The following is a 27,764-nucleotide window of genomic DNA, read 5'->3' on the forward strand; positions in this document are numbered from 1 at the left end:
GAGCATGGAAGTTTTTCCTGCCCCTGAACCCCCAAGTGCCTCCCAGTCACAGGCGCGCCCAGAAATACACCCAGGTCCCAATGACACCCCTCGCCCAATCCTCATTTCCCCCCCGCTCCAGCCCCACGCTTCGGTCACACGCTGAAGGATCCCAAGGACAAATACGTTTATTTACAAAATGCACACCCCCTCCCTCCGCCCCCCAGCCTGCAATGCATGGGAGAGAGGGAGGGGTCAGGGCCTCACACACGGGAGACCCCAGGAGCACCACCAGGGGAGGAGCCTGAGCCGGGCCGGAAGGACCCGCCAGCCGCCCCTCCACACCGAATCCAGCAGTGGGTGGAGGGGTGGAGGGGCAGTATTCCCTGCCCAAGGTCACGACCTTGTGTCCAGACGGTTCATGTATTCCTGCAAGGCCTTCAGGCGGGCGTCTATTTCTGCCATGTCCGCTGCCTGGTGGTCCGAGCTGTACTCTGTGAGCGCAGGTGAGAGGGGTGAGTGTAGGGGCTGTGAGGGCCCAATATGCTGTCCTCAGACTGTGGGGCAGGGGAAGGGGGGACACGTGGAGTCCCAGGCTCACCTTTGATAGGGACCCAGCCCCCCGAATTAGCCGGGCGTCTCTGACGGCGGCCGCGATCCAGAGGGGTGGACTTTTGCTGCAGGAGGAGGCACGAGAGGGGGTTAGGGACCCTCCCTCTAGCCCTGCCCCCCAAATCCACTGGAAGTTCTGAACCCGAGGATCTCAAAAAATAAGGGCTGACACCCACTGGGCACTTACTGGAAGCAAAATCACCCCCTGGGAGCTTCACCAGAAAGAACCCTCTGAGGTGAATACGATTACCATCCCCATTTAATTGATCAAAGACACTGAGGCTGAGGGACACACCGGCGATAGGAAGGGGGCGGGGCCGGTTTTAAGACCTTCCATTGGAGGCCAGCGCTGGTGCCCTTGGCCACCATCATCTGCCCCCACCCCACGCCCACCCTCCCCTCCGACCCAAGGCTCAAAACATTCGCCACCAGAAGCATTTCGGAGCCACCCCCGCCTACCTGATTCCCCCACAATGGAATCACGGAGGAAAGGGACAGGGGCTTCTGGGAGGTTCATGCCGCCGCCGCCCCCTCCCCCTCCAGGGTCTGGGGAAAGACACTCACCGTATTGGACCCACTCCAGGCTGTGGGGCTGGGAGGCTTCCCGCGGCGAACGCTGACAGGAGACGGTAATCAAGGACCGACCCGAGAAGCCTCCGGCACCTCCCACCTCGCCCTCCCCACGTGGTTTCAAGGCTCCAGCCTCCATCACCCAATTTCCCTGCAAAAGCCTCTTTCCAGCCTCCCCAGACACCCGTTTGGAGGCGGTCTCTTCCCCCAGCCCAAGTTTTACCCTCTAGGGAGGGATTCAGAGAAATCCTCCAACTCGCTGCAGGAGCTGGCGGACGAGCAGCGGCTGCGGAGACTGTCCACTAGAGGGAGAAAGAGAGCGTAAGTCTCCGGCGCTCGCCCGGGGCGCCCAGCCCGCCTGCCGGCCCCGCGCTCTGCAGCCCAGTTACCCGAGGAGCTGCGGTGTCGCGAGCGGTTGGCCGCGTCCCCGCGGCCGGTCACGGCGGCGGGCGGCCGAGTCTGGCGCGACCAGGAGACGGACGGCCCGTCGCCGCTTCCTCCGCTGCCCCGTCGGTTCCGCTGCTGCTGCTGCCTGCGGAACCGCAAAGGAGACGCTCACCCGGCCGCCCAACTAGTGCCAGGAAAGGCGTCGCTGCGCCCCTACGGGTCGCAGCCGGAGCCAGTGACTCCGCTGAGGTCACGCGGCCTACGTAAGGAAGAGGCACGCGGACACGCAGACCAGGTGGTGGTGGGAGACAAGGAAGCAGGGCGGGTGGGGGGAAGGGTCAGGAGCGGAGGTGGAGTTCAGGTGCAAAGCAGGAGCAGGAAGGGGAGAGACGGAGCAGGTGACAGGTGATGGGAGACCGCGATGGATGAGGGCACAGGTCAGCGGGCCAGTAAAGGGCCAGGGATATGGGCAGATAAAGAGGAAATGTGCGCTAACTTCATCTTGATCTCTCTCTGCTTCTTCTCCTTGGCTTTCACAAAGGCCGTGGGGTCAAAACGGGGCACGCGACCACCTAGGATGGGGTGGGAGAGTGTGCAGAGAAGAGGCTGGGGTCACAGGATCACGCCTCCACAGCTCTAGTCCATTCCCCCTCCTCCCACAGGCAGGGCAGGGCAGGGCCTGGCCGGCACAGACCTGTGGGTGAAGGCGAGGGGCGGACGGGGCGGCCTCGACCCCGGCTCCCCCGACCGCTCTCCCGGGAAGAAGAGCGGGCGGCACCGCGACCACGAGATGTGGAGCGCTCCCGCGACGACGAAGCCCGATCCTCCCGCACCCGGGGCGGCACCACCGGCGGAGTCTGTCTCCTGGGAGCGCAGGACCCACTGTCAGTTTCCCGCCGGCCAGCTCCTATCTCAACTCCTATCTCAAGCCTCTTCTCGGATCACACCATCTCCGAACTTTCTGGTCCATCCCACCATCAACTCCCAGACATTCACGCCCTTGCACACGACCCTCACAGACACCTTACCTTGTCCCACGCTCCCGCCCCTCTCGGAGCCCCAGAGAGCGCCCCAGAAGAACCCGTCTGTCACTTCCCTGCATCCTAACAAACCCCCTTCACCGGGACCCTTCTTCCTGAGCTCTCCCACCGCTCCCTAGAAATCCTTTCCAAAATTCCGTCACCCACCGCAATAAGTAACAGCCGACATCAACCAGATCCCCACCAGCGGGGCCACAACCTTTCACCGTGTGGCCGCGCCCTTTCGCTCTACGGGATAGCCTCAGGGCCCACCCCTTCCGAATCTCCAGGCCCAGCCTCCTGACACACGCTTCAAGCCCTGCCCATCTCCCCACAGACTCCGCCCACCACGTCTAACTCAGCCCCACGCGGTCCATTAGATCCCTCCCACCGCTCCGTCCCCGCCCACTCTCAGCCTCCCCACTCAAGCCCCGCCCACACGCCCTGGGCCCCGCCCTCCACCCCTCGACTCCACACCTCCTCCCCAGGCTCCGCCCGTCCAGGCCTAAGCACCCCTGCAGCCGCGTCCCAGCTCCAGACCGCGCCCCTCACCCCCTCTTGTACACCGCCAGCTCGCTGTTCACCGTCCTCAGCCGGGCGCGCAGGCTACGCTCCGACGCCTTCACCTCCTCCAGCTGCCGGGGGAGAACAGGGGCGCAAGGGCCCAGACTGAGGCCGAGGTCCACGCCCCAGCGGCCACCCCCGGCCCGCCGGCCGCCCCGCCCCCTCACCTCCTTGGCCAGGCGCCGGCAATCCTGGCTGCGGCGGCCGACCCCGCGGTGTCCGAGGCCCCGCTCTTGCCGAAGCTCCAGCTCCAGGCCGCGGACGAGCCCACGCAGCGCCTCAGCCTCCTGGCGCGCCGCCCTCCCGGCCAGAGCCTCCTCTCGAGATCGGCCCAGCTGGGCCTCCAGCTCGCGCTTCTCCGATGCCAGGCGTGAAACCCTGGGGGAAGGGGGAAGAGGGTAGAGGGAGGGCGTGCACGATCCTATCATCTTCACTTCTCCATGGGTGCGGGCACGAACCATTTCACCTGCTCCAGGAACCGGGAGTGCAGCCCCAGCACTCCAGCCGCCCCCATGGCCCCATGGTCCCTCTTCCCACGGGAGGAGGAACATGGCCATCCATCCCGCAGCGAGGACACAGCCCTGTGAGATCTGATTCCAAAATAAGTCATCAATCTGCCCTTCTCTGTACCCTGGAAGCCTAGCCCTGAGTTCCTGGCCTTACATGGTCTCCCACGCCCCCACCCCTGGCCTCCCAGCCATCACGGCCTCCTATTCACCAGAAGATTCTTTGTAAAATGCAAGTCCGATCAGGTCACTACTCTGCCCAAAACCTTCCTTGAGAAAAAGATGTACACACAAGGCTATTCATTGCAGCACTATTTCTTTTTCAAGTTTATTTATTTTTGAGAGAGACAGAGACAGCGGGAGCAGGGGAGGGCCAGAGAAAGACAGGGAGAGAGAGAGAGAATCCCAAACGGATTCCTCGCTGTCAGTGCAGAGCCGGGGGTGGGGCTCGAACCCACGGTTGGAACCCAGGAAACCTCGAGCTCATGACCTGAGCCAAAATGGAAAGTCCAACACTTAACTGACTGAGCCACCAGGGGCCCCAGCACTATTTTGTAATGTTTATTTATTTATTTTGACGGGGGGGTGGGGCAGAGGGGCAGAGAGAGAGGTAGAGAGAGAATCCCAAGCAACTTCCGTGCTGTCAGTGTAGAGCCGGAAGGGGAACTCTATCTCACCAACCTTGAGATCATTACCTGAGCAGAAATCAAGAGTCGGAGGCTTAGCCGACAGAGCCACCCAGGCGCCCCACAGCCCTATTTATAATAGCAAAAGAGTAGAAATAACCAAAATGTATACCAACAGAAAGTAAGCTGAATTTCTATGATACAGCCACTGAACTGAGTACCACACACCTTTAAACTAGAAAAAGGAAGGAGAAAGAGCTCTATATCCTGTCGCCAAGTGATGGCCAGGATAGAAGTTTAAAAACAGGGCTGAACGATGTTTAATACGTCTCTTCAGGCAAAAGAAAAGAGGGGAATTATAAATCATATTATGTTCATATTTTCAAAAATATGTGAGGATAAATCAAAACTTAAAAAAAAATAGCTTACCTATCAGGGAGAAACCAGTGGCAACAGGGACACAAGTTGGACCCCACTAAATGTACCTTCTTAGGTAACCTCCAAGCCCAATATGGGGCTTGAAGTCAAGACCCTGAGATCAAGAGTCACATGCCCTACTGACTGAGCCAGCCAGGTACCCCCCACCTTCTTTTTCAGTTCTGACTTCGGAACTCTGAAAATATTGTATTTAAATAAATTTTAAGAAATCAACCCCTAAAACTTTTATTTTTTTGAATGTTTATGTATTTTTGCCAGAGAGAGGGAGACAGAGCATGAGCGGGGGAGGGGCAGAGAGAGAGAGGGAGACACAGAATCCGAAGCAGGCTCCAGGCTCATGAGCCATCAGCACAGAGCCCGACGCGGGGCTGGAACGCACAGACTGCGAGATCATGACCTGAGCCCAAGTCGGACGCCCAACCGACTGAGCCACCCAGGTGCCCCAACCCCTACAACTTTTAAAAGAAACTCGCTCAAATAGATCTAACTGGGTGTAAAAGTTGGCGGCATATTGGAGAATTATGTCAGGTGGCAAAAAAAAAAAACAAAAATAACGTGGGGTGCCCGGGTGGCTGTCAGTTAAGCGTCCGACTTCGGCTCGGGTCATGATCTCACGGTTCATGGGAGGCTGCTTCGGATTCCCTGTCTCTTTCTCTCTCTGCCCCTCCCCCGCTCGTGCTCTGTCTCTCAATAATAAATAAACGTTAAAATTTAAAAAAAAAAAAAAAGATCCTCTCACTCTCTCTCTCTCTTTCTCTCCTTCTGCCCCTCTCCCCCACTAGTGCTCTTTCTCTCTATAAAATGAAATAAAATGGAATGAAATGAAATGAAATAAAATGAAATGAAATTAATTTAGGACCTTGAGATGGGGAGATTATCTTGGATTATCAGAGTGGGCCCTAAATACAATCACAAGTATCCTTACGGGGGTGCCTGGGAGGCTCAGTCAGTTAAGCATCCTACTTTGGCTCAGGTCATGATCCCGCAAGTGTACAGGCTCGAGCCTTGCGTCAGGCTCTGTGCTGACAGCTCAGAGCCCGGAGCCTGCTTTGGATTCTGTGTCTCCCTCTCTCTCTCTCTGCCCCTCCCTGGCTCGCACTCTGTCTCTCTCTCTCTCTCAAAAACAAATTAAAAACATTAAATTAAAAAAGAATGATCATAACCACAAGTGTCCTTATAAAAGAAAGGTCGAGGAAGATTAGACACAGAAGAGGAGAAGGCAATCTGACCGCAGAGGCAGAGAGTGGAGTGATGTGGAATGATGGCAGGCAGCAGAAGTTGAAAGACAGAAGAAACAGATTCTCTGCTAGAGCCTCTTGCGGGGGAGCATTGCCCAGCTGACACCTGGATCTCAGCCCCAGTGATTTCAGATTTCTGGCCTCCAGAACTGTAAGAGAATAAATGTCTGCTGTTATAACGCACCAAGTTTGTGGTAATTTGTCACAGCAGCCATAGGAAACCAACATAGCATCAGTTGGGTTTACATTCATGACTTCAAAAGGATAAGTAAAAGCGAAACAACATTCATTGAACTTCATGGAGGATTTGCAGGAGGCAACTCGTTATTCTGACAAAAGTTAAGTAGAGGGGAAAAAACACAAGCTTTAATCATGCCTTTCTCATAGGAAATATATCTCAGGGAAACCAAATAACTGATGAGAGAGAATGCGTTTCTTTATTGAAAACTTTTAGCTAACAAAAGCAAAAAAAAAAAAAAACTATAGAATTAGATCATTACCATTAACCAACCCCTGATGAAAAATCTATCTAGCTACTGATCATCAGTAACTACTAAAACTATATATTAGGGGCGCCGGGGTGGCTCAGTCAGTTGGGCGTTTGACTTCAGCTTAGGTTGTGATCTTGCTGTCCACGGTTTCGAGCTCTGCATCAGGCTCTGTGCTGACAGCTCAGAGCCCGGAGCCTGCTTCGGATTCTGTGTCTCCCTCTCTCTCTGCTCCTCCCCCATTCATACTCTATCTCTCTTTGTCTCTCAAAAAATAAGTAAACGTTAACAAAAGAAAACATTCAAAAAAATAAACTTAAAAAACTTTTTTTAATCTTAAAAAAAACTATATATTAACAGTTGTTTTCACTTTGCAAGTTTAAATCAATTAGGGATCTGAAAAACACATAGATGCCTACATTTTTGGCAAAACACTGAATTTATCCTTTAAAATCCAGAACAAGGCAAGGATGCCACATATCACTGCTTCTTCTCAACACTGTACTGGTGATCCTCACCAATGCAATAAGGCAGGAAAAAGAAATGAAAGATAAGGATTAAGAAAGAATTAACAAAACAGTCATTTGCAGATGAAATGATTATAAACATTAAACATCAAAGGAAATCTACAAATTATTAGAAATAATAAGAAAGCTGGTGGAAGTTACTAGACACAAAATCAACATCTACAGTTAGGGAGGCCTAGGAGGCTCAGTCTCAGTCGCGCTGATGGTGCAGAGCCTGCTTGGGATTCTCTCTCCCTCTCTCTCTCTCTCTCTCTCTCTCTCTCTCTCTCTGCTCCTCCCGTGCATGTTCTGTCTCTCTCTCAAAATAAATAAAAATAAACTTTAAAAATTTTTTTGAAAAATACAATTATATAAACATCTATATCGTTTATATTTAAATAAACCATTAAAAAAAATCACCCAAAGATAGGAAAAGAATCTAACAAAAGTATGATAGAATAACATCATTCAGACATTAAATAAGACCTAAATAAATACCAAGGTATATTGTTTATATATTGGAGTACTCGCTATTTTTTTAAGTAGGTTCCATGCCCAGTGTGAAACCAAATGCGAAACTTGAACTCACGACTCTGAGATCAAGACCTGAGCTGAGATCAAGAGTCAGAAGCTCAACCAAGTGAGCCACCTAGGCATCCTGTGGAATACTCACTATTTATACAGATTTCAGCTTTCCTTAAATTATTCTATAGATTCAATGCAATACCAATAAAAATTCTAACAAGCTATGGGGCCCCTGGCTGGCTCAGTCACTGGAGCATCCAACTCTTGGTCTCAGGGTTGTGAGTTCGAGAGCCATGTTGGGTGTAGAGATTAGTTTATAAAAAAATAAAATCTCAAGCCTATTATTCTAAAAAAAAAAAAAAATCCAACAAGTTTTATGTTTTTGTATTGAAAAACCTATTGATTCTGAAGTTTATAAAGAAATGCAAATTTCCAAAAATAACCAAAAAATTCTTAAGATGGAAAAACACAAGTCAGAAGACTTGCTCTACCCAGTATGTCTAATTAGAAAGCTACAATACCTCTAACCTACATATATTATACACACACACATACACACACATTATTTGTGATAAAGGTGACAATGACGACACAGTAGGGAAAGGATACTCTTTTCAATAAATGTCATTGGACTGATTGACTGGCCATCTGAAAAAAATATGAAAGAGCCTCTACCTCCCCCAAAATCGATTTCAGGTGGATCGTAGACATAAATGTGAAAAGCAAAAGACAAAAAATTATAGAAGACGACATAGGACAAGATCTTCATGATACTGGGAGAGAAGGATTCTAAGGCAAGACATAACAATTAGTAACTTCAGAGAAAAAAACGTATAAATTAGTCTACATCACAATTAAGAACATCTATTTATCAAAAGACACTATTAAGAGAGTGAAAAGGCCAGCTATAGAGGGCAAGGAGGTGTCTGAAATACATAACATCAACAAAGGGCTCGTCTCCAGACTATATAAAGAGCTCCTGGAAATCAGTAAGAAATAGATGACAAGGGGCGCCTGGGTGGCGCAGTCGGTTAAGCGTCTGACTTCAGCCAGGTCACGATCTCGTGGTCCGTGAATTCGAGCCCCACGTCAGGCTCTGGGCTGATGGCTCGGAGCCTGGAGCCTGTTTCCGATTCTGTGTCTCCCTCTCTCTCTGCCCCTCCCCCGTTCATGCTCTGTCTCTCTCTGTCCCAAAAATAAATAAACGTTGAAAAAAAAAATAAATAAAAAATAAACCTTTAAAAAAAATAGATGACAAAAGGAAAATAGATACGACAGGTGAACAGGCAACTGACAAAAGAGGAAATCCAAATGGCTACTTAAATATATGAAAAACTGCTCAACCTCTTGGTAGTTAAGTGAACACAAATGAAAACTACCAAGAGGTACCGACTGGGCTGACGGGAACTTCATAAGAAGGACTCAGATCTCAACCTCAGAACTCATCAGCCCCAACGCCACCTGACGGCAGGCAAGTACATGGCACCCCCAAGGAAGGTGTCTTGCCAGAGACCTAAATCTGATTAGCCTCTAGGGTTAACAGTGACTTCACAGGAAATACAGGGGACAGAGGAATACACTGACCATGGAGATAAAACGAAGTATTTACAGAGGAAATCTGATGTCTGGGATTCGCTTCTCGGGGAGGGGGGAGGGTGTGGATCAAACAAGAAGGGCAAAATGTAGAACACCGTTGAATCTGGGGCACAAATACTTGTGCATCCTACTTCTGTCTACTGTGTGTGCTTGGAATTTTTCCTGATAGAAAACTTCTTAAAATCTGTAGCTCCCCCACCTTCTCCCAGGAGCTCCCCCTTTGGCCCCATCCAGCTGATCCGCCCTTCCTCTCCTCTCCTCCCACCTTCCTCTCCCGTGCTGCATCAGCCAAGCTTCTCTTTACAGATCCAAGTCCCTCCTCCTGCAACACTTTCTCTCATCCTTTAAATGTCACATCCGCTGTCCCCAGCCAGGCTAGGTCATGTCCCTCTGTTCTCTGCTCTCATGCTCTCTGTACATTTCCTTCCTATAGCACCAGTCATTGTAGAGTTGGCATTTGTCAGTGTGATTATCTGTCTTCTGTCTGGATCCTTACTCCACCTGTCTGGTCACCGTGAGGGAACCTGAATTCTGTGGTCGGGCTGTGTCCAACTCTACTCCACTTATTACGAGCTGGGTGACCTTGGGCAGTAGCACCTCACATCTCTGGGAAGTGGAACAATAACAACAATACCTACGTATAAAGTTGTATAAGAATCTACAGGGTGCTTAGACCATATCTGGCACTGAGTAAGGGCTCTAGAAACATTAACTCAGGCTGGGCAGTGTGCCTGGCACACAGTATGAACTGGATAAACACTGGATGGATAGATGGATGGATGGATGGATGGATGGATGGATGGATGGATGGATAGATGGATGAATGAATCTTGGAGTCTTCCCAAACTCCCTCACTACAGTTAGGAAGAGGAAGTTGGGAAGAGGAAGAAGCCACCAACCAGCTGTAGGATCTCAAGCCATCCTCTCTAGTTCTGGTTGGCTCTGAGCGACAGAGGGCGCCACGCTGTGGCCAGTCCGGGAAATGCATACATCCACACACACCAGAGAGGCCAGAGGGTAGATCCTGAGGATGAAGTGAGGGAAACACTTATCCTGCTTCCCAGCAATGTACAGCCAGGCTCTTCCAGGAAGACCCGCAGGGCTCTCCAGCCCCAGGGGCCCCCACCTCCTCCCTGTCAGCCCTGAACACTTAGCCCTGGCCTAGCGGCCTAGCGGCCACCAACATAACACAACAGCTACGGAAACAAAGGGGGCTTGGTGCTGGCTGCACGGATTCAAAATCTAGCCTGGCTATATATTATCTACTGTGTGACCTGCGGCAAGTTCTCTAACCTCTCTGGGCCTCAGTTGCCTCCTCTGTAAAATGGGGGCGAGAGCAATGTCTACCTTGCAAGGATCAAAAAACTTAAGTCACGAAGGGGCACCTGGGTGGCTCAGTCGGTTGAGCGTCCGACTCTCGATTTCGGCTCAGGTCATGATTTCACGGTTCATGGGATCAAGCCCTGAGTTGGGCTCAGCACTGATAACGTGGAGCCTGTTTGGGATCCATTTTCCCTCTCACTCAGTCCTCCACTGGCGCGCTCTCTCTCTCTCAAAATAAACAAACATTTAAAAATAAATAAAAATTTAAAATTGAAATGAAAAAATTAAAAAAAAAAATAAAGAAGAATACAAATAATTAAAAATTAAGTCACAAAGCACTGAGCAAGAATCCTTGGCGCACAGTTAAATGCTCTATAAATGTCAGCTACGGTTATAATTATCATTGTTCTTACACAAATTTTATTTGCCCTTCCCAATGGGCGGGACTTCCTCCAGGTGGCAATGGCGTCCCGGATTCAGCACGCCACAGGGCACAGCCTGCAGCAGGCACTCGGTAAATATGCCAAAAAGCCTTTGCTCTCTTCACTTTACTCTGCCAGCCCCCGTGTTTTCACCACATCCAACCAAACACAAAGCCTTTGCACATGCTGTTCCCTCTGCCTAGAACACTCTTCCCCACTCGCTTCACCTGACTCACCCCAAGACCCCAGCAGGTTCCTATTCAGCCTCCTAGAGCACAGACTCCCTTTTCTGCCTAATCCCATCTCTGCTAGCAATGCTATTCCCAGGTGGTTATGTGATCAACGTCCATCTGCCCCCTGGGCTGGCCACAACGTGAAGGGCAGCGAGGGGGCCAGCACAAAAGAGGCGCTGAATATAGCCCCACCTCCACCGTCTCGGCACATGCTGTTCCCTTTGCCTGGAACACCTCTCCCTTACCAGGCAGGCTCCAGTCTCCCCTCTGGGCTTCCCAAACTCCATCCACTGGGTATCTGCACTGTCTACAGACAGAGCTATCTCCCCTACTGGACCTGGAGTCCCAGGAGGGCAGGGCCAGGATTGGCTGAATCATTGCTGTGTCCCCAGCACCACCGAGCACAAGGCAGGCACAGAAGAGGGGCTCGGAATAAATGTTTGGTGAACAAGGGACCACCACCCTTCCAATAGTGCTGAGCATAGGGCCAGGCAGTGACTGATGGGATGCCTCGTCCCCCCAGCCCCAACCGCATTCGCCTCCCGGACTCACTGTTCCCTCAGGTGCCAGATCTCAGTCTCCCGGGTGTCCCGAGCATCCTGGCCGTCCAGCCCTCGAAGGCGGCCCAGCTCCTCCTTCAGTGAGCGGATGATGCCCTGCAGGACCACAGGGTCCGGCTTGCCCTGGTACGGGAGGGGCAGCGGGTAGTGAATCCTGAGGAAGATTAGAACCGTGGCATCTCAGAGGCCAAGAATCCACCCAAGGGTAACCTGAGAGCCTTCGAGTAGGAAAATACACAATTCCAAAAACCTCACGTTCCTAGAGGCTCAAGTTCTAAATGCAACTTCCAGCCCCCTCCCTGCGCCCAGACCCCTTGCACCAGCTGGCCGTCCCTGAGACTCCCTTCTAGAGCAATTTTGGAACCCCTGGCGTTGATGGGCCGGGTGCAGTCCGAATTAACTTGCTCATCATACGCTGCTGGTGGAGTGAAAACTGGTATCACGTGACTCACCACCAAGCAGTCCTAATTCGATTCCATAGGGGTAGATTCTAAATGGCCCGATCTGCGTCACCACTTAGCAGAGGAAAGGTAGGGCACCTTGATTAACTGCCGTCCCACCAGACACTATGCTCATAGGACTGACAACTTCCCATTAGAAAATCCGGGAGCTATTATCAAATGGGGCAGATGCTATCCCCTGGCTACCCAACAGCCATTGTCAGCTCCCTCCTCCTCCCTTGCTGCCTCCCGCTGTACAGGCTAAAGAGCCAGGCATTGATTTTAGCAGCATCCCCTGCACATAACCACTTGTGGCCAAATATTAGGGAAAGGCCACAAGACCATTTCTGGCCAGATATTATAGGAAACCTATTGGGCATCTTTTAGGAACACTTCTATTTTCCTGATTAAAAACAGTAGATGCAATTAGCAAGTACAGCCCAGTTCTCTTCCTGTTGCTTTGATACAGAACCCACGCCTGGAGGGCCAGCAGCCATTTTGTGACCTTGAGGAGATAAGGATGAGGTCCAAAAGCCAACACTTTAAGAATGACAAAAAAGGAATAAAACAGAAGGAGCCCGAGTCCCTAAGGAAACTTCTAGGTAGTAGCCACTTACCTAGACATTTTGTTGGGTGATAAACTATTGTTTGTTTAAAGCACCTGGAATAGTTATTCTACTATTTAGAGCCAAACACAATACCAAATGATACAAACCCCAACAGTGAAGATTCCAAAGGCAACACCCCCACCCCGCCCTCAGGGTTTTCTGAGTTCTAACTACACCCTCTCCTACCCACCCACCAGTCTGAGCCTGGAGCCAAGTCCTTTATCCCCCACCTGTCAAACTCCACAGAGTAGATGAGGATCAGGTAGCGCTTGGAGTTGAGCTGGGCTGATCTTGAGGCCAAAGGGCCTGGGCGGCCCCCCATCTTGCGATCCCGCAGGGACTCCAGGTCTGTGTAGGTCAGCAGGTCAAGGGTGACCGACTCACTGCTCTGTTGGAAGAGGACAGGACGAAAGGCCAGGCCCGGAGCACACAACCCACAAAGCCAGGCCATGCCCCATCCATTCGTTGGGCTAGTGGGGCCTTTCTGACACTGAGACAGATGACCAGGATGGCCCTGCCCCAGGAGCTGGCACAAGGACACCAGAGGGAAACTGGTAAGAACCTAAATGGTCAACCATGGGGGACAGCTTAGTGCTGTGACTCTCCAAGTGTTGTCCAAAGGCCCCTGGGGGGTCCCCGAGACCCTTTCAGGGAATCCACGAGGCAAAGACAATTTTCCTAATAATACTGTCATGGGTCCTTGCCAAAGGCATCAAATGCAAATGTACGAGGAGTCACTATGTTTTCTGTTGCTCTGCAATCTCAGTGGGGGGCAAGGAAGAAGGAAGAAACAAACAAACAAACAAACAAATGTAACACCAGAAATCAAAAATAGGAGTGGTCTTTTTTTTTTTTTTTTTAATAGGCTTCACGCCCAACGCGGGGCTTGAACTCACGACCCTGACTGAGATCAGGACCTGAGCTGAGATCGAGAGTCAGGCACTTGACGGACTGAGCCACCCAGGGACCCCAAACCTAGGAACGGTCTTGACGAATCAGTACAGATTAATTTTATCGAATCTCCATCCTTGAGTACATAGCTCTGTGACAAAACGGGAAATATACATTGTGTCGCGTACCAAAGTACGACAGACAGTTGTCCCAGGAAGAACACTTGTGTAATCGAGCTGGGGGCTAAATTGGCCACTTTTTCAAGGCACACCATTTTTACTTGAAAGAACGACTGACAGACAAAACTACAGTTATTCAGACTTGGCTGTTTGGCGGGCATTTTCTCCCAAAATGAACGAAGTCAGCCCGTCACTTCAAGAAACATAACTGGCGGTATTTGTTGCCAATGAGAAAATTCAAACTTCAAAGCAAAAATTGGCATTTTTGGAAAACTTGGATCGGCCCACTGTGCGCTGGGTAAGCTTCTTGATGTTCAAAGACTTTCCTTGGGGAGATCGGTGAGGATATTAACAAATGTGACTTCCTGATACCGGATAATGAAATGTGTCAACACTCGGAGGGTCTACATAACGCAGCGAACCGTATTTTCCAAATGACTGGTGCATGATATTATAAAATGGGCAAAAGATCCAAGCAAAGTTCAAGGTACATCAGTAGAGTTTAATGTAATGTAAAACAAAAACTTCATTGATATGCTCTCGGACTCCACACTGCGACAAACCTTTGAGAAATGACCACCTGTGCCGATTTAATACGTTGGCAAAGAAGGATGTGCACCATTATCTGATAAAAGCAATTAAAGGACTCCCTTTCCCACTGCGTATCTAGGTGAGGGAGGTTTTTCTGCATATACTTCAACCAAAACATATCACAGCAAGGGCGCCTGGGAGGCTCAGTGGGTTAAGCATCTGACTCTTGAGTTCCGCTCAGGTTATGATCTCATGGTCTGGGAGTCTGAGCCTCTCATCAGGTTCTGTGCTGACAGTGTGGAGCCCGCTTGGGATTTTGTCTCCCTCTCTCTCTGCCCTTCCCCTGCTTGCATGCGTGCACTCTCTCTCTCAAAATAAATAAAAATTTTAAAACTAAAAAAAAAAAAATCTAGCAGTTTTCTATTAAGCAAGACATTAAACAGATTTGCAAAAATGTAAAACCATGCTGTGTTTCCTACTAATTTATTTTGTCTTAGAAAATGTATTTTTTTTAACGTTTATTTATTTTTGAGACAGAGAGAGACAGAGCATGAACGGGGGAGGGGCAGAGAGAGAGGGAGACACAGAATCGGAAGCAGGCTCCAGGCTCCGAGCCATCAGCCCAGAGCCCGACGCAGGGCTCAAACTCACCGACCGTGAGATCGTGACCTGAGCCGAAGTCGGACGCGTAACCGACTGAGCCACCCAGGCGCCCTGAAAATTTATTTTTTCATTAAAATGTTATTTAATTTAACACATAACAGGCTCATTATGGCTATTTTAAGTGAACTCATAAATATCTTGAAGTTATTCTCAGTTTTAATTTATAAAACAACTTAATTTACAATACGGCAAACAAATATTGATAGAAAAAGCCTGCATAAACAAAAAGTCTTTGATGGCCTCAATAATTTTTAAGACCACAAAGGGGCCATGATACAAAAAACTGGGTTACGTAAATCATGCTGAATGAGCATAACAGAATACTAAGCAACCACTAACAAGGATGACAAACTCACAAGTTGATGACAATAATAAAAACAGACAATATCTATAAAGCACTTATTACGAGCCAGACGCCATTCTAAGGTTTATACACAGAACTTCTTTAATCTTCACGACACTGTGAAACAGGGACTACTTAATCCCACATTACAGATAGGAAAACTAAGGCGCGAAGGGGAAGTAACTGGCCCAGGGCTTCCAGCTAGTAAGCGGCAGTGATGTGTCTGACTTCAGAATTCATGCTCTTGACCATTGTGCTATACTGCCTACACATACACATGAAGTGTTAGCAGTCTGGATCAGGGGAGATAAGGGGGATTATAAGAGACTGTCAGTTTCAGGGCACCTAGGTGGCTCAGTCAGTTAAGCAGCTGACTTCAGCTCAGGTCATGATTATGCGGTTCATGAATTCGAGCCCTGTGTGGGCCTCCGTGCTGACAGCTCAGAGCCTGAAGCCCGCTTCGAATTCTGTGTCTCCCTCTCTCTCTGTCCATCCCCTGTTCGTGCTAGGTCTCTTTCTCTATCAAAAATAAACATTAAATAAAAAATAATAAGAGGGGCGCCTGGGTGGCTCAGTCAGTTGAGCGTCCAACTTCGGCTCAGGTCATGATCGTTCGGTTCATGGGTTCAAGCCCCACGTCAGGGTCTGTGCTGACAGCTCAGAGCCTGGAGTCTGCTTCAATTTCTGTGTCTCCCTCTCTCTCTGCCCCTACCCCGCTCATGCCCTGTCTCTGTCTCTCTCTCTCTCTCTCAAAAATAACTAAAACATTTAAAAAAACAATAAGAAAGAAAGACAGTCAGTTTCTAAGTCACACACTTTAATATGTGAGTGCAAATATCTATAATCAGAGAAATAATGTAGGTCATAGTTTTAAAATGCCTAAATAACACCCTTGCCACTCCAACGTCCAACCTGCTCCCCCCCCCCACTGTCAATATTTCTAACTACTTGACGTTATACATTTTTTCAATTTCTGTTTCTCCCACTAGAATGTCCATTTCATAAAGGACAGGAATTTTATCTCTTGTGTTTAGTGCTGTATCCCAACGTCTATCACAGTGACTGGCACACTATAAATGCTCAGTAAATTACGTGAATGAGTAGCTATACTCACTGATGTGACTAAATTTTTATGAAATATCGTTTAATCTTTTACTTTTTTAACTTTTTAAGTTTATTTATTTATTTTGAGAGAGACAGAGACAGCATGAGTGGGGGAGGGGCAGAGAGCGAGAGCGAGAGAAAGAGAGAATCTCAAGCAGGCTCCACGCTGTCAGCGCAGAGCCCGACGTGGGGCTTGAACTCACAAAACTACAGGATCGTGACCTGAGCCAAAACCAAGAGTCAGAGGCTTAACCGCCTCATGTGGTTTAATCTTTTCAAAGCAGGTTACAGAGGGGTGCCTGGGTGGCTCAGTCGGTTAAGCGTCTGACTTCAGCTTGGGTCATGATCTGGCAGTTCATGGGTTCGAGCCCCGCATCAGGCTCTGTGCTGACAGCCCATAGCCTGGAGCCTGCTTTGGATTCTGTGTCTCCCTCTCTCTCTGCCCCTCTCCCACTCGCCCCTGTCTCTCTCCCTCAAAAATAAACATTAAAAAAAAACAACTTTAAAAGCAGGTTACAGAATACTTTGGGAAATATATCAACTATATAAAATTATACATCTGCAAATACACACACACACACACACACACTTTCACAAGTAAACAGAGAAGTGGTGAAGTGGCTGGAGTGATTTTCACCAAAATATTAACAGGAATGAGTGTTAGTAGAGTGATTCTTCCTTTCTTCTTGACATTCCTCTGTGACAGGAATTTTCCACATTAGAGTAACCATCACTAGAATCAGAATAAACCACTTACATTTGGGAAAGAAGAAAAAGACAGGCCTGTCCCTTTAAGGAAAGAGAAGGTAGAGGGCCTTGCATCCGTCAAATGGGCATCCACCTCCCCAGGGATCCACCCCTAGCTCCCAACCTGCCCCTACCTGGGTGAGAGCCGACTCCAGCATGTTACAGAAGATGTTGAACTGTTTGAAGTTCCCTGTCTTGTGAGTCAGATCTTCGATGACTGGGTAGAGAGAAAAGTCCTTCCTGAGGTCTGACCACCTGCCCAGCCCAAGAGCAATGCATCCAAGCTTTCCGACTTGCCCCCACTCCAGGGCCTCTGGCCTGAGGGACGAGCCCTCCACCCCCACCCCACCTTAGGGAGTCTGGTCAGGGAGAAGACGCAGATGGGCGGGTTCCTGGTTGACCTCATCTTCCGGGAGAAGGTGATCCCGGGGAAGGACAGGTGAAACCACCCCAGGCAGGCCCACTCACAGCTGGCATCGAACTCGCCCCGCCACTGGTCAGCCGTCATCCGGTCCTCCACCTCCAGCTCCAGCACCTGCCCAGACACCACCACCCGCACGGCATGCTCCACACCCCGGAAGACATAGTCCACCTGCAGGCCGGCTGGCTGGTCCATGGCCAGTGTCGCTGGAGAAAGGATGAAACAGAGACCCAGAGGGGCTGAGAGGCCAGGCTCCAAGGCTGGAAGGCCAAGAATTCATATCCTGGCCTCACCATTCACCAGCTTTGACACCTTAGGAAAGAGATTGCCTCTCTGTGCCTCAATCTCCTCATCCAGAAAATGGGTATAATAACGGAATCTACCTCAGAGTGTTGTCATGATCATTAAATTGCAAAATCCACATAAAAACACTTAGAACTGTGTCCGTGCCCCACGCGTGCTGGCTGACAGGATATATGATTTCCAACAAGAGAATCGTGATTAATACACTGATATTAATTTATTAATCCTTACGCTCATTATCTATTAATCAGTCACTCATTCATTCAAACATTTGTGGAGAAAAATCAAGCTACAAAGGGAGACAGAGAGTACTGAGGTCAGGCAGAGCAGATTGAAAATTTTTATTTTATTTTATTTTTTTCAGAAAGAGAGAGAGCACATGCGAGCAGGAGAAAGGGACAGGGGGGGTGGGGGGAGGAGAGAGGGAGGGAGAGAGAGAGACTCTTAAGCAGGCTCCACACTCAGAGCAGAGCCTGAATCAGGGCTCAATCCCATGACCCTTGGATCATGACCTGAGTCAAAATCAAGAGTCAGACGCTCAACCAACTGAGCCACCCAGGCACCTCCAGGCAGGGTAGATTTTTTTTTTTTTTTTTTAGTTAAAAAAAATTTTTTTTAAACATTTTTATTTATTTTTGAGACGGAGAGAGACAGAGCATGAACAGGGGAGGTCACAGAGAGAGGGAGGCACAGAATCTGAAACAGGCTCCAGGCTCTGAGCTGTCAGCACAGAGCCTGACGCGGGGCTTGAACTCTCGGACCGCGAGATCATGACCTGAGCCGAAGTCGGCCGCTTAACCGACCAAGCCACCCAGGCGCCCCTTTTTTTTAGTTTTTAAAGTCTATTTATTTATTTTTTGAAAGAGACAGAGACAGCGCAAATGGGGGAGGGGCAGAGAGAGGAGAGAGGATCCCAAGCAGGCTCTGCGCTGCCACAGAGACTGACGAGGGGCTCGAACTCTGAAACCACTAGATCATGACCTGAGCCAAAACCACGAGTCAGACATTTAACCGACTGAGCCACCCAGGCGCCCCGAGGCAGACTTTAAATAAGGGGTCAGGAGGTGATCAGTAGAGCATGCAACGCGTGATCTCAGGGTTGTGAGTTCAAGCCCTATGTTGGGTGTAGAGTTCACTTAAAATCTAAAAAAAAAAAAAAAAAAAAAAAAAAAAAAAAAAGAAAAAACAGGGGGTCGGGGCAGGCCTCTCCGAGGAGGTAACATATGGGCAGAGAACTGAAGGAAGTCAGGGAGCAAGTCATATGGCTGTCCAGGGAAAGGGGTCCGAGTCGAGAGAACAGCCAGTGTCATATATTATATACAATGGAATTAATAATTGATTTTATTAATTAGTCTGCTGCACACATAAGTACCTTCTCTTAGCCAACAGGGCTACTACTCGCTGTTAGTTCTATGGAGTGGAGGACAGGGTCAGATCTGTGCGTTCGGCGTGGATTTTAGGGAGAGCCCCAGGTTGCTTGAGCTCGTATCTAGCTTCAGGTATGTGCACAGACACGGGCAAGTTACTTAATCTCTCTTGGACCCAGATTCCTTCTCTTTAAAGCACATGCTCTCCTGGGTGCTGGGGATACCATGAGAAACCAGATTTCGCCCCTACCCTCAAGAGGGCGGCAGCAGTCAGAAGTATAAAAATGTCTCACACACACACACACACACACACACACACACAGAAGTTGGGGGTAGGGCTCCTGGGCGGCTCAGTCGGTTAAGTGCAGACTTCCGCTCAGGTCACGATCTCATGGTTCGTGAGTTCGAGCCTGGCACCGGGCTCAGTGCTGACAGCTCAGAGCCTGGAGCCTGTTTCAGATTCTGTGTTTCCCTCTCTCTCTCTGTCCCTCCCCCACTCGTGGTCTGTCTGTCTGTCTCTCTCTCAAAAATCAAATAAACATTTTTAAAAATGTCCAAAAAAAAAGTTGACTAGTGGGAAAAAAGGGGGTAGGGGTTGCTCTCGTAGCTAAGGTAGCCAGGGAAGGGCTCTCTGAGCAGACGCCTGGAGAGGGGTAAGGAGAGGCCAGGGGAGGGCTCCACGGTGGGATGTTCCTGGTTTATTCTAAGAACAGCAAGGTATAAGCGTGAGGGACGGAGAGAGGGGTAAGTGATGAGATGACAGAAATACCGGGCCAGATGATGTTCATGCAGGCCTCTGCAAGCCCATAAGAGGATAACAGGGCTCATGTCCTCGGATTGGTGTAAGGATTAAACGACTTAATCCCGATAAAATCCTTGGACAAATCAAGCAATGCCTGACACAGAGCAAGCACTCAATACACACCGGCATTATTATTATTATTATTATTATTATTATTATTAGTTGTGTTGTGTCTTGAAAGGCAGTACAGAAACAAGGCAAGTCCATTTTCTCCTCAGTGTACAGATGGGGAAACGGAGGCTCGGCAGAAACCCACAGCTGCCCCAGGGACAGAGCTACCCAGGACTGCCCCCCAACCCAGATCACGGGGACCCCTCCAATGCCCGGTCTCCTTCTCTCGCCCGCAACCTTTGCTCCGCGTCATACTCTCCCCCAAAAAGTCTTCCTAAAGGCTGATATTGGAAAATATAACATTTGTGAGGCCAGAAAATGATGAGTCCTGAAACTCTAGGCCAGAGGTCTTTAACCTTTTTAGGAGTCTTTGTGCCTTTGATAGCCTAATGAGATCTCTGAACTCCCCCCAGACAAATGAATAACCAACCCTTGGCGAGTAACTTCAAGGGCTCCCAGAATACCACCCTGAGGCCCATCCACAGATCCCCTTTCTCAAAGGCCCAAGGACAACCGCCAAAGCCCCAGACATCCTGGCAGGCACCTCTGACTCTAGACCCAAGTTCATAAATTTATTTGGAGGGGGGGGGGTTCTCTCGAGTTTGGAACTGGCTGATGAAATCGAGAGACCTCTCCCCCCTGAAAATCCATACTCTCACAATTGGCCACTTTCACATTCTCTGGAGGTTCAGAGGTGGGGTTAATAATCCCTGGCCTATGGGCAAACAAACAGCTACACATTTCAACGTAATCCTGCCCCCCCCCCCCCCCCCCCGCCCCGCGGTCCCCCGCGAGAGTGCCAGGCAGCGCTGGCCCTGCCCCACCCGGTGCCCTGGGCCCCGCCCTCCGGCCCCGCCCCTCCGACTCCGCGAACCAATCAGTAGTCGCTCCATTCCGGTTACCAAGGCGTTGGAGGTACCGGCAGAAGCCCGCAGGAGCCTTAACAGCTTCACCGTCCCACTCACCACCCAGCTCGCTGTACCAAACTCCAGGGAGACAGAGGAGTAAAGGGGCCCGTCCCATCCCATCTCCACCACCAACCCAGCCCTGCTCTCCTCCCCCACTCCCCCACAGAAGCTCCCCATTCTCTTCCCGAGAATAGCAGCCCTTCCCTAAACCACGGAGCCTTTCCTCATCCAACTGCCGTGAGGTCATTAGCCTCCGGCTCAGTCCCCAGATATTAAGTCCCTGAATATTCTCCCCGAATTCCACTGTCCCCTTACACACACCTGCCCCCCGCACCTCCACAAACTTCGCCCGCTCCCCTCTTCTCGGCCTGATGGGAGCACCCCTGCCACCTCCAGATTCCTTTCCAGACCCCAACTCCCCATCTGGGGATTCTGAGCCTGGAGATTCCGGACTCCCTTCCCCTCCCCGCTGCAGAACCTCCCTCCCTCCATTTTCCAGCCTCACTCCTCCTACCACATTCCGGAAACCAGCCCTCTTCATTCCCTTCCCCATGTCCCTTACTGCCATGCGGCTCTCCAAGATGGGGGGCGGGCTGGGCCACATTCCCCCTCTCCGTACACCAGCCCCCAAGTTCTCCTGGGGTTCCCCCCCCCATATTTTACCTGAATGTTGCTCCCTCCTGTTATTCCGCCTGGATCCTGCCTGCATATTTGCCCAAGGTTCTACTCCACAGTGAGGATCTACCCCATTTTCAGCCTGTCTTACTTTCCCCCATATTTCACCTGGATTCTGATCCCTCCCAAATTCTATGTAATCCCCCCTCCCTCCCCCCCCCCCCCACATTTTCCATCTCCCTTCCCTGCAGAGCCTTCCCTGAACACCCTGCCTACGCCCCCCCCCCCACCAATTCTGGGATTCTCCAGACCCCGAGCCCCTCCCTCCTTCCCACCCCCCACCTTGTCCTTCTACCTGTATCCTTCATCCTTGCTCTGTGACCAGTGGCCCATCCTGGTTGCTGGTTTCATTCCAGTCCCAAGACTCTTCCTGGCTCCTCTTCTCCGCCTCAGCTTCCCGACCCTGCATTCGAGGCCCCGCCCCCGCCAACCCGTGACGTCAGCCCTTCAACCTTGCGCGCTCCGCGTGGACACCCCAGCACCCCACTCGGGCCCACACAGCTGACCCCACTTGTCGGGCCTCATGACATCATGGCTTCAGCACACACGCACATGCGCACAAGCCCCCTCAACTTTCCGACCCCAGCCCTCTCCCTCTCGTCTTTCACTAAGATGACTCCCCTCTCCGCTGCCAGGGTCACACCACGGTCCCTGGCTCCTCCCCCTCCCAACAGCGCTCCCCGGATATTCCAGATTTCACAGCCCTCGCCCTACGGTGGGGGTGGGAGCCGAGCCAAGAGAAATCCACATCACCATCTCCCACACAAGACAGGGGTAAATCACCAGCTCTGGCAGCCCCCACCCCGGGTGGTTATTTCCACCCTCTCCGCAGCGCCCTCCTGCCCCCACCACCACACGTTCCAGCCTGGCCATGACCTAGCCGGCCTCTCCTACGCAGTGTACCCCCCCCCAACCCACCTCACATACTATACACACCGGCCTGGCCCCGCCCCCATTCTAAGCTCACCTCACCGCCCAGTGGGTGAATTTGAGCCGGCTAGAACTCCCCTCCCTTCGCCCTGCGCTCCCACAGAATATAGACCAGAGCCCTCCACACTGTCCCCCTGGAACTCATAAACACGAAAGGCTTCTGGGATTCCCCAGGATCCACACCTCCATAGCGCACACCGCAGCCCATCACCACGCCGTGGGGGTATCCAAATCCCCCCCCCCCCCACTATCCCTCAAAGGCTTTTTGCCTTAGATAAGGACGATGCACACCGATCAACCAGTGACTCATCCTTTAATGCTGCTCTCTGGCAGCTGCTGTAACCATCCCCCATTTTACGGAGGACGAAACTGAGGCTTGCCCAGAATCCTGCAGCGAGGCAAAGGCACACTAGACCCCCTACACATTACCCAGCTACCCTTCCCGGACCACCTTCTGCCTCCTCCCATAACTCCCTGCTCCTTTCCCTCCCAGCACCAATCCTTCTGGGTGGTCTCGTATCTTAAGCATGACGCACAGGGACTCCTGGCCTCAGCTCCCACCCCACCACCTGCCCACAGCGTGACCCAGGGCAAGGCACTTAGCCTTTCTGGGCCTTTTCCCATCAGTCAAGTGGGGATAATAAGAGCTCCCATCTCACACAGGGTGACTGCGGGGATTAAACGAATACATGGAAGGAGGTTCGAACAGTGCCTGGCTTTCGGTCAGCTGTTTACCATCTGTGCAACTAGCTGATGATTAGTTGACAGACTAGAAACCCAAGATTTTGATCATTCCTGGGTCTTCAGCACCGTGGGCCTGGCACAGATCAGGGGCTACTCTACGCAAGATACCAGGAAAACGGGGTTGTGGGTACTGGAGATACAGCCGAGGTCTCGTCCTCTCAGCTCACCCCTTGTCGCCAGGTCCCAGCTCCAATGTCCACTCCTGCAGGAAGCCCTCCCTGACCCCCAGGCTAGGTGACGAGCTGTCTCAACCACCAGGCTCCCCAGCACTGCCCAGCAGAGGGTCAGCCACAGAGGGGAGGTTTAACGATGAGACAGCTCCCGTCCAAGCTCTGAACTGGTTTCTCCGAGGGCTGCAGGTGGTTGATGACAATGCGGGATCTTGGGCATGGCCCCAAACCGGCAGAAGCAGAACTTCTGGGGGGGGGGGAGGGGGGGCCCAGGAATCTGCATTTCCCACAAGCTCCCCCAGCACTGAGATCTGAGACCTTACACCCCTGGACGCCACAGTCTTCCCAGTTTATTACCCCATCTTGACCCCACCCCCCCACCCAAGACTCTCCCAATACCTCCCAATATGTCTGAGGAACAATGAGGAGGCCAGGGTGGCTGAAGCCGTGTGAACAAGGGAGAATGGCAGGAGTTGGGGGCAAAGTGGAGGGGGAGCTGGATCCGGTGGGGGCACTACAAGCTTGGCAAGGACTTCTACTGCGTGAGGTGAGAGCTACGGGGGTGTCTTGACCAGGGAACACCATGATCTGACTTGTGTTTTAACAGGAACCTCCAACGGGGGGGGGGGGGGGGGGGAGGGGGCGGGTCAAGGGCAGAGGCAAGGAACCCAGCAAGGAGGCCACTGCAACAGACCAGGCAAGACCAGGTGATGGCCCGGATCAAAGCAGTAGCAAGGGAGGTGGTGAGATACGGATAGATTCTGGAAGTGCTTTGAAGATAGGCCCATGAGATGCGCCGACTGACAGATGGCATGTGGGCACTGGAAAAGGGAGAGTCAAGGACAATTCCAAGGTTTTTGTCCTGAGTACCCGAAAGGATGGAACTGACATCAGCTGGGTTTGAAGATTGAAAGGGGGAAATACAAGCTTGACTGGGGGACAAGTTTTTAAAGCATGTATGTCAGTTGGACCTCCAAGTAGAGAAGAGTCGGCCGTTGGACAAATGAGTCTGGAGTTCAGGGGAGAGATCCAGACTGCAGACAGGCATTTGGAGACATCATTATATAAAGAGCATGTGAAGCCAAGAGACTGGGTAAGGCCACTAGGTGGGAGATATAGACAAGTAAGAGATGAGGTCACCCTAACGATGATAAAACTGAGGCACAGAAGGTTAAACAATTGGCCCAAAGACACCGTGACGTTCAGCGGCAGGGCCAGTGGCAAAGCCAGCATTTAAACTCAGGCAGCCCCAACTCCAGATCCCACACTCTTAACCACTGGTAGGGTTGTTAAGAACTTTCAGAGTTAATTCATTCAAAACCTGGCACATAGTAAGCCCTCAACAAACGCTACGTGTATCGATCACATGCCTTCACACCTCGTTAACACACACCTTCATCCCCGGAGTCCTCACTCATTTCCTCCCTCGATATAGTTCCTCACCTGCCCTCCACCCGAATCAAAGCTCGTAACTCATCGCAAGGACCTCCGCTCCTCCACACTGCGCTGTAATAACCCCTTGCCTTAAAACCTCCCATTAAATCGCAAGGCTATATCACAAGGGCATTTCTGTATTTTACCACCTGCTGTCGCCTGCTTTACACACTTTCCCCATTAAAGACCCTCCTGAGAAGTACAAAACATCTCCCCCACTCATATGCTGCCCTCTGCCTTACAAACACTCATCAGAGCGCCCATCCGTGTTAAAGGTCACCCCCTCTCGACTCTTACACTGCCCGCCGCAGCCCACCTTCCCCCAGAGCATCCCCTCCCCCCGGGATCGCCACCCCGGCCCGCGCACCCGCTACTCCCGCCGCCTCTCACCTTCTCCACAGACACCCCTCCTCGCGAGGGGTTCAACTGCCGAAGCTCCAGCCCCGCCCCAAGATCCGGCCTTCTCGCTTCTGATTGGCCCTGGTTTACTCCCAGCCGAGTTCTCATTAGTCAAAACAGACGCCCGTCACGCCGTGTCCCGCCTCAGAGAAGAGCCCACCCACCAAAGCTTGCAATTGGCCAACTCGGATGAGAAGTTCCTAAATGGGCCGGGTCGTCGGTCTTCTCTCCAATCTTTACTGGCTAATTCCTACTGCCAGTCATACAAGGAGGAGTGTTCCTCGGAGGGGAGGAAATCCTGGAAGTAGCCCCTTGACTCCGCCCATCGCCCCTGCAGCGGAATAGGACGCTCCCACGCGGAGGGGCGGACCAGAGGAGAGCCGGGAACGCATGCGCACAGGCGGGTCTTGGCCGCCGCGGGTCCGGAAGCTGCGGAGAAGTTCTTAGCTGGAAGGCGGGTTTGAGATTCATCGTTGCTCAGTGTGTTCCAAGTCTGCATTAAACACTTACAGGCCTTGGCTTATTTAAACTTAACAACCCTGCAGTGTAGGGGTGCTATGATCCCCATTTTGTTATTAAGGAAACAGTCTCAGAGAGGTACAGCCGCTGCCCGGGGATCGCACAGCTTGAGAACGTATTCCTATTTTGAGCCAGTGAGTCATCAACAGGGCCCATAGAGCTTATAGAATTTGGTGGAGGTGTAGGGGAGGGGAGCATTCCTTAAGAAAAGAAATACAAAGTTACCAACACAAAATTGGGTATGAACATGAAAACGTAGACTATGGAATAATAACAAGTTACACATTTAAAAGAGCTCACAAACACCGCAAACGTTGCACAATCCCCAAAGATAACGTAATGTTTTTATTAATTCACTGCCTGACACACCTCTGTGGTTTGTCGCCTACTTTTTTGGCTGCATGTACTTATTTCATAATATCCTGATCTACAGAGAGAAGAGAACAGTAAATTATCTTTTCCTCTAGTGCGCTGGATGAAACTTTTTCGTAGTCTTTATAGCTTAGAAAAAGTTTCAACTTCACAAGTCCATATTGGTGATGTCATCTAAATATTTTGGAAATTTGTGAAACCTTTCACGATGTTTAACTCATGTTAGCTACATTTCGGAACATGTGTTCTAGCTTCTGGCTCAGTTCTTTTAATCGTTAACTCGCCTCCATTATACAGGGGCTTGTGGAGTAGCCACTAGAGCGTAAGGTCATGCCCCAGTAGACAGTGGGCCTTGTACCTAGTGAGTTAGCACCTTGGACAATAGGATCGCTCCTGGAAGCCATTCCTACACCAAGACAACTAGTTAGGCAATTTAAGTATATCTGAAAATGGCTGTGAACCGCATCAGCATATCTCATGAAATGCAACCTGAATGTACTTAGCACCTACTATGCTCCAGGCACTTTTCTGGGTGCTGGGGGTAGGTACATCAGTGAACAAAGAGAAAAAGAAGCCTATGCCTAGTGAAAGGAAGACACACAATTAAGTATAAATACATACATACATAGAACAGTGAGTAAATGTATGTATGGATGTCAGATTGTGATAAGTACTATGGAGAAAATAAAGCGGAGTAAAGGAGACAGGATGGTCAGAGAAGGTGTCTCAGAGAAGGTGACTTAGAAGAGAGACCTAAAGAAAGTGAACGAACCAGTCTTGTGGATACAGGGGTAGAGCATTCCAGGAGAAGCAAACAATGAGGGCAAAAGCCCAGAGGTGGGAGCCTGCCTGATGCAGTGAGGAGGGGGGGCGCCTAACTGGCTTAGGTGATAGAGTATGTGGCACTCGATCTCGGGGTCATGCGTTTGAGCTCCACGTTGGGTTAGAGATCGCCTTAAAAAAAGGCAGGGGGAGGAGGTCCATACTGAGTGGGTAAGAAGGTGGAAGAAGATACCTGGAGGGAGCCAGAAGCTAAGTCATGTAGGGCATTGTAAGCCATTGTGAGGTCTTTGGATTTTGCCCTGAGTGAGATGGGACCCATTGAAGATGGAGGGCAGCAGGGACACAACTTGATTCACGTCTTCAGTGGTCGTGCTGGTGGCTGTGTTAAGAATAGGGTGTTAAGGGGCACCTGAGGGCTCAGTCAGTTAAGTGCCGGACTCTTGATTCTCTTGATTTCCACCGAGGTCATGATCTCATGGTTAGTGGGTTTGAGCCCCGCATCGGGCTCTGTGCTGACAGTGTGGACAGCCTGCTTGGGATTCTGTCTCCCTCTCTCTCTCTCTGCCCCTCCCCTGCTTACTCTCTATCTCTCTCTCAAAATAAATAAAAGTAAGCTTAAATTAAAAAAAAAAAAAGAATAGGCTGCTAAAATAATTCAAATGAAATAAAATGGTGCAATCTGTGGAAAACAGTGTGGCAGTTCCTCAAAAAGCTAAACATGGAGTTGC

General features: G+C 50.8%; 1 protein-coding gene and 1 long non-coding RNA gene across 4 annotated transcripts; one reads left to right on the plus strand and one right to left on the minus strand.

The window, feature by feature from the left end:
• Positions 1–149: 149 nt before the first annotated feature.
• CCDC61 (coiled-coil domain containing 61) lies at positions 150–25,488 on the minus strand. Of its 3 annotated transcripts, none has more exons than XM_045045901.1 (14): positions 25,354–25,488; positions 17,567–17,725; positions 17,233–17,315; positions 12,871–13,028; positions 11,585–11,746; positions 3,299–3,509; positions 3,120–3,202; positions 2,243–2,412; positions 2,045–2,120; positions 1,551–1,693; positions 1,385–1,463; positions 1,156–1,207; positions 581–656; positions 150–473 (listed from the first exon to the last, which is right to left on the minus strand). In XM_045045901.1, the coding sequence occupies exons 2-14, from the start codon at positions 17,712–17,714 to the stop codon at positions 376–378; spliced, it is 1,539 nt and encodes a 512-aa protein (XP_044901836.1). In that variant the 5' UTR covers positions 17,715–17,725; positions 25,354–25,488; the 3' UTR covers positions 150–375. The 3 variants fall into 3 exon arrangements, with proteins under 3 accessions (XP_044901836.1, XP_044901837.1, XP_003997677.3); XM_045045902.1 differs by lacking the exon at positions 25,354–25,488 and adding an exon at positions 25,331–25,346; XM_003997628.6 differs by lacking the exon at positions 25,354–25,488 and adding an exon at positions 21,981–22,507.
• Positions 353–3,951, plus strand: LOC123382228. Its single transcript, XR_006590272.1, has 2 exons — positions 353–485; positions 1,135–3,951. It is a non-coding gene; the product is annotated as an uncharacterized LOC123382228 (long non-coding RNA).
• Positions 25,489–27,764: the final 2,276 nt, after the last annotated feature.

The sequence above is a fragment of the Felis catus genome, chromosome E2 (assembly GCF_018350175.1).
Source record: "Felis catus isolate Fca126 chromosome E2, F.catus_Fca126_mat1.0, whole genome shotgun sequence".
Lineage (NCBI taxonomy): Eukaryota > Metazoa > Chordata > Mammalia > Carnivora > Felidae > Felis > Felis catus.

Bases quoted from the DNA above. Each gene is read 5' to 3' on its own strand.
- CCDC61 (XM_003997628.6), bottom strand. The intron at 3,203-3,298 runs GTGAGGGGGCGG...CTCCCCCGGCAG, and splicing joins GCCGGCGCCTGGCCAAGGAG to CTGGAGGAGGTGAAGGCGTC. The intron at 1,694-2,044 runs GTTAGCGCACAT...GCGGTTCCGCAG, and splicing joins CAGAGAGAGATCAAGATGAA to GCAGCAGCAGCAGCGGAACC.